Raw genomic sequence first — 11,911 nt, 5'->3', positions numbered from 1 at the left:
AGCCCTTGGTATAGGGCCTCTGTCCCCTGGATTGTTCTGTTTCTTCCAGCCTGAACATTACTTCCCAGGCTCTTAGAAAGCACTGCTCTACTGCAGCTTTCTTAAAGTGCCCCGTTCTCATTCTCCTGCTTCAGATTGGTAAGGGTTATAGAGAGAAATCTGATGACACTCTTTCCTCCTGTTCTGCAGTCATGTGTAATAATGTCTTAGGCTTAAGTGCCCTCCTGCAGGGTGTTAGGGTCTTGGTTGACCTGTTCGCCTGCTCTTGCAGGAAAGCCACAATGCCAGTGAGATGCTGTTTTTCTTGGCTGGCCTAACCACACCACTCACGGGCACACGCGCATTCCTCTCTTGGCACCTTCTTCCCCTTAAAATGTCATCTAGTCTCTTGCTCACTTTGGTTTATCGCTTGATCTATTCTTGACCTGTTGAACTTTGAAACATCCTCAGAATTTCTGTTGGTTTACAAATGTATCCCTCCAGTAGTTCTTGGTCTTCCACAGATTTTTAAAAAAATATTATTATAACCTCATGATGCTTGCTTTTTCATAAATTCCATTTCTCTTGGGAAAGGGCTCAGATGTTTAACTGTATCTGTGACTCTTAAAAACCTCTTATGGGATGAAAGTTAGGTGTGCGTGCATGTGCATGTGTGTGTGTGTGTGTGTGTGTGTGTGTGTGACTTTTTTGGCTCCTACTCAGTTTCTGCTCCTTCACTGAGACATCATTGTTCCCAAATCAGCTCAATCTCCGCAACAAATCACCAAATCTTTCAGATTTTAAGACTGTGCCCAATCCCCTCCACCTCTGAATAAAGCACTGTGAAGACAGGGTCTACTGGGTGCAACCGTAGCAGGCTCTGCATGTCAATGTTGTGCCCACTGTTCTTTTACAGACACAACTTCACCCCCCACAATATCTACTGTGGAAAAGTAGATCTTATTTGCTCTTCGAGAATGTTGACTGTATTTATTAAGTAAATATTAAATAGGTGGACCTACTCTGTAAGTGCCTGGAAAACACAAATTCCCATAAATTACTACGTTGTGGTGACCTAAATTGCAATGCTGCTGTGATTCAACTCTTCACTGGTTTCACACATACGGCTGACATAATGTCCTTTCTTCACATTTCGATATCACAAATATTCCGTTCGCTTCCTTATTGAGGCTGGTTTTAACAGATCATGCAATATGGAGATAAAATATTTATAAACCGGATCGACGACATTAGAACGGAAGCTGTGCCACGATGACTCCGCATTTGCTGTAACCGACCCCTTACCTGAATGAAAGATCAGCGTATGAGTCAAGAGCAGCTTGTCAATGCTTTTTATAGCCTAGTATTGAAATTATAAAGTTCCTGATTTGTTCATTTCGACTCATATCCCCTAAAATTTGCGCTGAAACTATTATTCGGATCATAGGCTATTATTACTATATAACAACCGTCAAGTATAATTACGTTTTACATAGTGAAGCCCTGAGCAATATACCACAGTTTTGATAGTACACCAGTAGAGGCAAGAACGACTTAAATATTTAATTTAAGTTAATTTAATTAACCATTAATACATTACCCCAAGGGTATTTTGAAGGGCTATTCTTTCATTGGATGAAGTGCTGGATAAATCCTGATAGGGCAGGCAAAGAGTGAGATACATATGCTACGGTACATTGTAGGAGAAATCAGCTACGTGGGGTTTAAGTTTCTTGTATACGTAGTTCAGGAATAATAAGGGCCGAAAATTGACAAGTATCGAGCTCTGTGCCATGGTTTAGTCATGCTATTAAACATAAATATCATATACTCTTCGAAAATACTTAGTCTAGGTATCTAATACTTTTCAAATGTGACCATAATATCCAGTAACGGTACTATAAAAGAGTTTCGTAACAAGCACTATTGCTTTCGTGACTTCCTTAGCCACACAGCTAATCTTCAACTAACTGCAAGCAGTAGGACACGCCCACTCAAACATACGAACCAATCGATGAAGAGATACATTTTCTCTGCCCACATCTCTAGCCTATGATTAATGCAAACAGAAGAATCACACGATAATGTATACAATGTTTTGGCTGTGAGTGTTACTAAAGTCACTAACGTGCGAATACGTGAATTTTAGGCACAGTTTCTTTTGTAATTTCATCTGCCCTGGGGTAAGTGTCTAATATTTTACATGTGCAGTTGATGATTAGTCCTCTCAAATGTTGGCTAGATAATGACTTATACGAGGGGGTCTCGTAGCTTCTCTCGAATCTTAAGACAGAGTTATATTTGTGAGGTGATACAAGGGCTCATCATTCGCAGTAGTTAAGCGATAACCTTTATTTCTGCTGTGTCACTCTGCCATCGCGGGTAGGGATATGTATTAAAAATAATCTGTATGAACATTATGCCTACAGTATTCATTACTGCATGAGAATAATAGAAGTGCAGGGTATCAGAACTTTGACTCGCATGACTCTCACACAGTTTTATCCCTTTAAACGCGAGCCTGAATTCCCATGTTACGAAATTTCTATTTCCAATTTCGTTTCTCTACTTCTGTAGTTTGTTAGCATGACTTTGTGCATGACAGAACGCACTTTTTTATTTTTAAATGAAGAGCCATGGGTGGCAGTTTGTCAATTGATGATGGTGTCCACGTCGTGATAGTCGGGGGTGGTTTTGGTGGAATCGCTGCTGCGCAGCAGCTTAAATATTACCGAGTTCCCTTTACTATCATTGATCTCCGAGATGCCTTCCATCACAACGTTGCTTCTCTGAGGGCCTCAGTTCAGAGTGGTAAGCAATGTCAAAAGTATTATGTTCCTTCTTCAGAAAACTAAACAATAGTCTATGGTGAACAAAGTCAAATGTGCATATTTCAGTCTACTACAGCAACCAAGTGGGATTTCTTGTTTTAACAATATCCAGGTTTCGCCAAACAAACGTTCATTCCCTTTCGAGAAACTTTTGGGGACAGTTTTCTTCAGGGCCGAGTTGCACGTGTGGACACATCTGCCCAGATAGTTGTGCTGGAGGATGGAAAGGTATAGTACACTATATCTGTATGCTAATGTAACATAATAATGTTGTAGCTGTGGTATTGAGTTCACGAGACATTACCTCAATAAGAGGTGAAATTTTCTCCACTGTTTGAATTCAGGAAGTCCACTATTCACATCTCATCCTGTGCACTGGGACTGATGGACCTTTCCCAGGCAAATACAACACGCTGGCTTCTTACCAGACAGCCATCGAGAAGTATGAGGAGTTTGTAAAAGAGGTATGATGGAGGAGAAACTCTTAGAGATTTCTTTTAAGCGACAAGTACAGCGGAGCTGCAACGTGAATGTGATTTTATCATTGCGACAAATTTATCTTGGGAAAACAGGAAAGCATTTTTTCCTAGTTCATTTACATTCCAATCTAATGTCTAAGGTCCAGGCTGCTGGAACAGTGCTTGTGGTCGGTGGGGGATCCACTGGGGTAGAGATGGCTGCTGAAATCAAAACTGAGTTTCCAGATAAGAAGGTAACTGACCTCTTAGACAGTTACAGAAACTTGACCCAACATGACAGAATACATCATTTTTAAAATGTTCTGGTTGGTTAATCGTAGTATGTCTGCACTTAATGATGTACTGACTACACACAAACCCCATTGTAATTTATCTAAATTAGGTGATTTTAATCCACTCACGCAATGTGTTAGCTGACCCTGAGCTACTACCAAGTGTAAGAGAACAGGCCAAAGAAGTGTTGCTGCAGAAGGGTGTGGAGCTGTTGCTAGGTAATGCTTGACATACTGATGAATTTCACATGACCACAAATGACCTTTTGCATACAATAAGCACTTTAGGGAAGACATCTGCCTTTGGCCCAGTGAGTATAGTCATATTGCAGCAGTTGCATTTCATACAGTGTGTTTCATTGCGCAATCATTCTGCTGTCACTTTTTCTATGAATGTGTTTACTTCTCTTTCCCTTTCACCTATTCTTTGTCCTCACTGCATACATTTTCTCTCTGGGTCTAGAGCAGAAAGTGACAAATCTCAATGATCTGGAGCTCAACGTGACTAGGAAAGACATTGTGATCAAAACAGATAAAGACACAGAGATTACTGCTGATCTTGTCATCTGCTGCACAGGGAATAAGATCAACTCCACTGCATACAGCTCTTCTCTTAGCGGTAAGTGTGTGTGTGTGTGTGTGTGTGTGGATATAAGAGTAATAATCCCGGTATAAATCAAGGTGTTAGTGCTCTTATCTCCTCCACAAGGGAGAGCTGTTGTACCTTAGATGTGTCTGTCTCTGTAAGTGCAACTTAGACATCTCTGGAATGCTTTCCTGTCTAGTCATCTAGAACTCTTGCTCTCAAAATATCTGAGCTCGTAAGTGTCATTTTTGTTCTGCATCGCATTTTCCAAATAAAAGCAGGTCTGCTGAATTCCTAACATTTGAACATCTCATGAATTAGAGCCGAGATCAGTTCTGAATCAAATTTAGAGTTGATGATTAACTGAATTACAAATCTTGGAGTTTTGAAGATGTAAACTTGGACTTGAATTGGAATTACAATAATGAGAATTAAATTACATATATTTCCATAAACACAAGACATGCTACCTGCAACTACTGAACATTTTAGTGAAAATGAATGAATAATGGATCATAAAAAAATATTTTATTTAAAAAATATTACATTTAATTCAATGAGTTAAAACATTTTTTTTCAATAAGGGCTAATTTCTAAAACCCCTGCCTTTCATGATAATAATTAATGTTAATTACTAAGTTTGCATTATAGTTGTCACTTTCTGGAGACTATGTTCAGAAATATATTTTTCTCAGTTTGCAGAGCATTGCATTTAATTGGATTTTTTAAAGTTTCATCCAGATATAAAAAATAGCTAAACTGTGTTCAAAGTCTGAGATCTGTGTCTAGTCCACATATAGAGGGTTTACATTAAATTTCAGTGAATTCATCTTCCTCTAATTCCACTTCAATTCTGAGTCTACAGTATTTCCACTGTTTGTTTGGGTTTTTTTTTTTCGTACAGTTCAGTTTGAGTTTAAATTCTGTACTTGCATCAGATGAATTTGTTCACGAACTTACTGTAACCCTGCCCTGAATATTTGCACGTTCAGTGTTTATGGAGTACAGACACGTTTCGAGCCTCCAAGGAGACGCCTGTGGTGCACTCCTGGTTTGACTGGTTTAACTGGTTTACATCCAAACATGACGTGTATTTACACTTGTGCACTCAGCATTACCTATGCAACCTTAACTACGATTTACGAGTGTTTTTGAAAGTTCTGCGGACATGAAGTATGTGTAGAACAATGCTGTAGCTATGGTTATCATCTTAATCTCAAATGCCTCCTCCCTGCATCCCTGTTCTCTGTTTGTCTGTGTCTGTGTGTGTGTGTGTGTGCGTGTCATGGCTCATGTTTTAGGCGAGTGCTTGGCAGAGGATGGATCCTTGAACGTGAACGAGCACTTGCAGGTCACGGGTTTTCAAAATGTATACGCCGTCGGAGACTGTGCTAACATCAAGGAGCCGAAGATGGCGTACCACGCAGGGCTTCACGGGGGTGTAGCTGCCACCAACATCATTAATAACCTGTCTGGAAAACCGTTGACATCATATCGCCCAGGTAAATCAAGCGAAGGGCCACGCCGCTAGACACTTTCTTTCAATGAGGACCATTCTGATATCGCCATAGCGACGTCACAGTACAGCAACATCATTTAGTTACGCGTCGTCATGACGCCGTTTGTTTATTCTCTCTCCCAAAAGGGAACGTCACCATGCTGCTGGCCATGGGACGAGATGATGGGGTCGGCCAATTCAATGGCTATAAACTGCCCCGGTTCCTAGTCACCCAAGGGAAGAGCAAGGGGCTACTGCTCTGGAAGAGTTGGAGGGATATGGGACAGTCAGCGCCCAGTTAAGAAGCTGTCGAGTCTTTCAGTTTACATTCACACATCAAGTGTGCCAACGTATTTTTAATATCTGATCATTTAAGAATCTCCTAGCCCCACCCTGAGGGCTTCTGATATTCAGATATCTTGGAAATAAAAAACGTATACATAAAGAAGAGATATTTAGCATATATTTCATACACTCACGTTGTGTCAGATATAACAGTGCTGTATTTTTCTATTCTCATCTTATATCCTCCTTAAGTCAGAGTGCCTACACCAACCAGTGTATTTTTCATAGTATTGTCAAAAACGTGACTTTATCCTTTAGGATGACTGGTATATTTTCATATCTTGAATTAATAAAAAAATCCTGCGTACATGTTCTTGTCTACGAAAATTCATGGTTAAAGTAAACAACACTTTTGTGGTCTTTTTTTCTCATTCACACTGCCTGATTTAAAAGCAGTTCACAAAGCAATAGTGTCAACATGCTGGTCCTAAATTAGCCAGGTGTCAAATGAATGTCGAACTCAAATAACTGGACTTATTAAAACATCATATGAAAGAGAGACAACTTTATTTGTAGTATATCCTATTAAAAATACACATCTAACACAATGCATGTCCAAATCCTTCACATTTTCATAATTTGTTGCAGTCAAGATATTGGTCAGCATTAAAATACAGCCCGTGTGCTTGGGCACACTTTGGCACTACATTTTCCATTGGGCTTTTTCTCTAAAACAAAGCCAACAAGTAATTTGTATGTTTTGAGGACAGAGACTAATCTCAAAATATAAGTAATACACAGACAGTGGCTTTAATACTACTAATACTAAGGATATTGGGATTTGGGTTTTTTTGGGGTTTTTTTTTAACATATGTTCTTTTAAACTTTTTTTCTATATACAAAACTGAATTGTTGCTTAGTCATGACTACAATTCAGTATAAAACAATACAATGTTTTTAAACAGAAAATTCAGACGTGTTCTCCTACTGTTGAATGTTGATTCTTAAACAACTCAATTCAAACCTGAATGTAACTTGTTTCCAGAAGTTGTATGGCCAACCTGGGAAAAGTTACTTAGACATCATTTCCCCCTCATGTTTATACATAACAAAAGAAAATCAGCGCAAATTTTTGAACACGGCAAAGACAAAACACGTCATCATGCTTTCCATTGGCATAGAATAAATAAATTACAATAAATAAACAAGTCGTTTGGAACACAGGCATAATGAGAATGTGCTGCCTTAAAAATCGACGCGCATCTCACCAGGAAAAGGGGCTTCACAAAATGGTAATAGCAGCAATTATCTCAAACAAATAGGAAGGACGTTGTCCCGTATATCTGATATCCGTTCAACCCTGTCTCTTTGGATTTTCAAAGACTAACATAACATTAGATCTACTGCATATGAGAATCATTACAAAATGAGGTAGAGACAGTAAAAAAAAAATTTAAAAAATAATAAAAAAAAAAAAAAAGAGGGAAAAAGTGAAAGCATGAACCAAAACCCCTAACACCTAAGACATAATCGGGAAAGAACTAAATCAGCTGACGTATTTTTCCTCCTTGTCAGTCAAAAAGATATAGCAAATACATCTGTTGGGAGACCAAAAAGTTCAAGGAGAACCAAGACACACTAAGATGACGTGTACATATAGTACTTCAGACAGTAAATTCTTTAACCACTCCTCAGGAGACAAAATCTGAAAACCCAAAAAAAAATCACCTATTATTGTTATAAAAACAGGCGGAACCTTAATTAAGTCCAACAATCTAGCCCAATTAGTCAGGCTGGGGCTTGGTGACCTTCTCAAAACTGCTGACGTAAGAGGCAAAACAAATGTGAAGAATGAATGAGAAGAAATGGGATTGGCCTTAACCATGCAGCTCCGTGCCTTCCACAAACTGAAAACCGGTTAGACCTGTTGGTGACACCCGTGACACTTCCGGAAATTTCTACAGTGTCATCATCTTAACTCCTGTGTAATACAGACATACTACTATGTGACATCATCATCATCATCCTACCAAGATAAGAGGCCACCCATGTGGGAGTGAGAGCTTTAAAGGACAGGTGCAAGTACACGACAAAAATAAAGTTACAGGCAAATGACAGCAACCCAAACATGCTCAAAGTACAGAACTTTTGCATTTTAAATCAGTTTAAAAACAAGGGAGTGACGGGGGTCTAAAGAAATGAAATGAAACAAAATAAATTTCCATCGATAAAAATGTTACATACCTACATTCCACAGATATGACACATACCCCCAAGCATTCAATTCTGTGTCTTCCTTTTCTGAAAGTCACTTCATGATGAACCGATACGGGGCAGGTGAAACACTCTTAGTAAACACATTTTAAAAACATAAGCACCGCAACAGCCCTTCAAGAAGCTTATGTTTGGCCATAAATCAGTTGAGTTACAGTAATAAATTTAAGCCGATTTACTATTTACATATATATCGATAATGACACCTGTAGAGCAAAAGAGACAATATTAATGTCAAACCAGGAGGTCAGACAACACTAGACCGTTTCCTGGGCAAGGAGACACACAACAGCTGCGTTTAGTCGGTTTTGGAGACCTTGCTCTTGGAACGTTTCAGGTAGGACTCGTAGAAGAACGAGGAGAACAGCAGCAGGTAGCTAAGGTACATGAGAGACGCCCACACGATGTTATCAATATAGGATGGGCAATTGCCATCCTGCATCCAACTGTAGACCAGGGCACTCACTGCCAGACCCATGGCCATCTGAGCGATCTGGGTCGCGGTGATGACCATGGCACAGGGGCGGGGCACCCGGAGGCCTGCCGCCCGTGCGGCGTAGTAACTGTACATGAGAGCGTGGACGGTAAAGTTCATGGTCATGAACCAGCCTCCACCTGCCACCTGGTCTTTGTAAGAGTACCAGGAGTACAGGAGCACGGTGATGTGATGATACCAGTGCAGGAAAATGAGACGCTGCTTACGGAGGACGATGAACACCGTGTCACCTGTTTGGGAGAGGTGGGCACATCCGTGAGTGCTCAGATATGGTCCCATCTGTCAACTAAGAAGCGATTCAAATCTGGAACAAAGAAATCGGTTTGGCAACTCGATTAACTCACCCAGTTCTGGAGCCTTGCTCATGACAAAAGCACAAGCCCAAAATTTGCTGACTGGACCGTTGTAGAAGCTCTGGTCACAGACGGACTGCTTAAAGCCACTGGTCCTAAGCACGTGGAACATGTACGAGCCAGTCCTTACCGCACCGATGATACTAGAAACGAATAAGGAAGAAATGACTTAAAAAGGAAAAAACCATGTAGACAGAGTCTTTGTACGTTACAGGAAACAAGTGCTTATATTGTTTACTGTTTTGCATAGATCAAGATAACCATATCCGATTTGAACACAGGGATCCAGATAATCAAATCAGCATCTCTTCAGAACATTGCTTACAAGCTCTGAGTTTTCAAGATCTCCAACAGTAAGCGGTAGATTTCAAAACAGCATACATCAGATCCTAACACCGAACGCAACATCTTAACTGTGACCCTGAGGGAAGATCTCTGCCAAGACAAGAGTCTAAATAATGCACCTGCTAAGAATGTCTGCATGGCAACCTTCAACCAATCACAATGTGAACCTGTCCCCTAGCCATCAGTGGAAAACTACTAGCTGTTAAGAATAAGTTTGCTTTACTCGTAAATTCTCAATCCTGTCGCCTCCTGTTGCAGAAACAAGACTCCACAACAAACAAATGCACCTAGCAGCAAAAGATATAGGAACATCTCGTAGCAGCGCTGAATACAATAAAACCAAGGATTCATGGCCAAAAGTGCCATTTTTTTTTTTTATATGTTTTTGTCGTGAATAATAAACGTGTATGAAATAAAAGTTAACAGAAAGTAAACATTCCCCAACCTTTATCACTGATTTATATGAAAAACAACACCCTTTATTCACAGAAAACTTGACTTGACTGTAGGGATACGCCTGTGTGGAGTCTGGTACACTCAGCTGAACAATAGCAGGTGCAAGAATGAAATTACAACTTTGAGTAAACATCTCCTTGACTACGCCCATGTGCTAAATTACTGATCTCAGATGACCCTGTATTCAAACTAAGAATGCACAGTAAAAACCCCATTGTCCAAAAATCCTGACAACCATCAAACAATGGCTCACAACGTATATGAATCCTAACAATTTACCATTGTGATCTTCAGAGAAAATGTTTCTGCGAATGATTAATCTCCAATTAAGCCCTCATATGGAGATGGAACCACACAGTAACGAAAGCTGTGACAGGTAATGTTAATTATTACCACCTCAATGTTATACATCTGTCATATAGGGAATACTTAAACATGTGAATTTAAAATACCGTGGGCACTTCGCTGCGACGGTCAACAGAAAAAAAAAAGAAGTCGTCTGACTGACTGATTACACTAACCAGAACTGGAGAATATGTATGTCACGAGAGAATTACTGCAAGAGGTGAAACAGAGTTTGTACTCACCTGAAGATGGCCAAACTGAGTGACCATAGAACTAGGAGTTTACGCAGCTCAAGTTTAGGCCTCTCCCTCATGAAGCGCTGACCCCCGAACACAAACGCGGCGTACAAACCACAGAACACAAACGATTTACTCCTGAGAAGACAAATCCACGATGTTGGCAAAACTTTCAAGTTGTACAGTAGGTTTATTCAAAGACGGGTTCATGCACAGTACTTGTCTTTTTCTACTTACTATATGCAGTCTGTTACAAGAGGGGGGCGGAACGGTGATGCACTTAGTTTCATATTTGATGTTAGAAAGATATCAGAACTTCTCATGACCGAATATCAGTATAATAAATCGTAATGGCCAGTTTTAACAACGCTATTTACAAGGACCAAGTAAGTTGAAAGCCACAACTTGTGGCTCACGAACCATGGTTAAAGTGCCGTTGCTGAAAAGTGAGAGCAGTTTTTTTTATGGCGATGTATCCAACGTGTTGTTCACTCAGCTAGGCCTAACCCAGCAATTACAAAACCGTTAATGATATTTTTTGTGTAGCCAAGGCATTTCTCATATCAGTTTCACTGGAGTTTTGATCAATAAGAAGACAGCTAACAAACCTGCTTTAAGTTAGTGGCAAAACATGTTCAAAAACGTAATATCAAATAGTTCTAGATCAAACGGTTCATACACCTAAGTAATTACATCCGCAACCATGGGCGGACCCTCCCTTTTAGCAACGTGTGAATTGAAAATTTCTTTCGTAAATTGTTGTAGTTAACATGGGTCAAAATCAATCTACTCACCAGTTTTCTTGCATCCATTCGATGGCAACCCTTTCGTCAAAATGCCTCTCGAAAGAGAATTCAGTTAGGGAAAGCTGGAACTCTGTTTCATTCATCTTTAACGTCAGTGAAAACTCTTTATCTTCGCGCCACTTAAAAAATAATTTAAGAAAATGTTGTACGACAACGTTAATACAGAGAACAGCTATCGCACGAGAGGGCGAGACAGAATGCTTTCAGATAAGACCGCGATTTGTCAAAAGCCCAAAAGCAACCTTCCCACTTGTGTTCCCACTTGCTATACTGTAGCTCCGTTCACATCAAAGCAGCTTTTGAAGTGGACTGGCGGTGGGGCTGATCATGAAAGGTAAGTCCCTCCTTCAACTTTATCGGATGCTGACATCTGCCAGGAGTTTCGCCAAAGATAATAAGTAAAACAAAGGTATAACTTTTAGTAAATTAATGAAATTTTGAAAGCGTTGATGCCGCACAACGAGAAAAATAATACAGGTCAGTATACAGGTAAAGTATGTAAATGTAAAACATGAAATGTTCAAAACGCTGCAATGCTTGAGGTCCACGTTTTGATGAACTCCACCTACTCCTTGACAGATATAGGCGGGGCAGTCAGCTATCTAGACTTTTCTGCGAGCCATTGGTTTTTAGGAGGCGTTGGTTACGCTGTCGTGAATTGCAGGTGTGT

General features: G+C 40.0%; 2 protein-coding genes across 3 annotated transcripts; one reads left to right on the top strand and one right to left on the bottom strand.

Moving 5' to 3' along the window:
* Positions 1-2,079: 2,079 nt before the first annotated feature.
* Positions 2,080-6,297, top strand: aifm2 (AIF family member 2). 2 transcript variants are annotated; one of them, XM_030771179.1, is made up of 9 exons: positions 2,080-2,162; positions 2,612-2,790; positions 2,923-3,038; positions 3,155-3,274; positions 3,430-3,522; positions 3,672-3,780; positions 4,025-4,177; positions 5,449-5,649; positions 5,793-6,297. In XM_030771179.1, the coding sequence occupies exons 2-9, from the start codon at positions 2,616-2,618 to the stop codon at positions 5,945-5,947; spliced, it is 1,122 nt and encodes a 373-aa protein (XP_030627039.1). In that variant the 5' UTR covers positions 2,080-2,162; positions 2,612-2,615; the 3' UTR covers positions 5,948-6,297. The 2 variants fall into 2 exon arrangements, with proteins under 2 accessions (XP_030627039.1, XP_030627038.1); XM_030771178.1 differs by having other exon boundaries at positions 4,025-4,180.
* Positions 6,298-8,502: 2,205 nt separating this feature from the next.
* On the bottom strand, positions 8,503-11,324 carry elovl6l (ELOVL family member 6, elongation of long chain fatty acids like). Its single transcript, XM_030772701.1, has 4 exons — positions 11,230-11,324; positions 10,442-10,573; positions 9,045-9,196; positions 8,503-8,930 (listed from the first exon to the last, which is right to left on the bottom strand). Exons 1-4 carry the CDS (start codon positions 11,322-11,324, stop codon positions 8,503-8,505), a joined length of 807 nt encoding a protein of 268 aa, XP_030628561.1.
* Positions 11,325-11,911: the final 587 nt, after the last annotated feature.

The sequence above is a fragment of the Chanos chanos genome, chromosome 4 (assembly GCF_902362185.1).
Source record: "Chanos chanos chromosome 4, fChaCha1.1, whole genome shotgun sequence".
Classification (NCBI taxonomy): domain Eukaryota; kingdom Metazoa; phylum Chordata; class Actinopteri; order Gonorynchiformes; family Chanidae; genus Chanos; species Chanos chanos.
Note: the sequence above shows the minus strand (reverse complement) of the source record. Positions and strands in the feature narration are given on the sequence as shown.

What these genes read in the sequence shown, in the direction of transcription:
- aifm2 (XM_030771178.1), top strand. Translation starts at nt 2,616, where the DNA reads ATGGGTGGCAGTTTGTCAATTGATGATGGTGTCCACGTCGTGATAGTC. An exon ending in GGGTGTGGAGCTGTTGCTAG is followed by an intron (nt 3,781 to 4,024) that starts GTAATGCTTGAC and finishes CTCTGGGTCTAG; the next exon opens with AGCAGAAAGTGACAAATCTC. An exon ending in ATACAGCTCTTCTCTTAGCG is followed by an intron (nt 4,181 to 5,448) that starts GTAAGTGTGTGT and finishes CTCATGTTTTAG; the next exon opens with GCGAGTGCTTGGCAGAGGAT.
- elovl6l (XM_030772701.1), bottom strand. Translation starts at nt 11,324, where the DNA reads ATGAATGAAACAGAGTTCCAGCTTTCCCTAACTGAATTCTCTTTCGAG. An exon ending in CTCAGTTTGGCCATCTTCAG is followed by an intron (nt 9,197 to 10,441) that starts GTGAGTACAAAC and finishes ATTCGTTTCTAG; the next exon opens with TATCATCGGTGCGGTAAGGA. An exon ending in GAGCAAGGCTCCAGAACTGG is followed by an intron (nt 8,931 to 9,044) that starts GTGAGTTAATCG and finishes TCTCCCAAACAG; the next exon opens with GTGACACGGTGTTCATCGTC.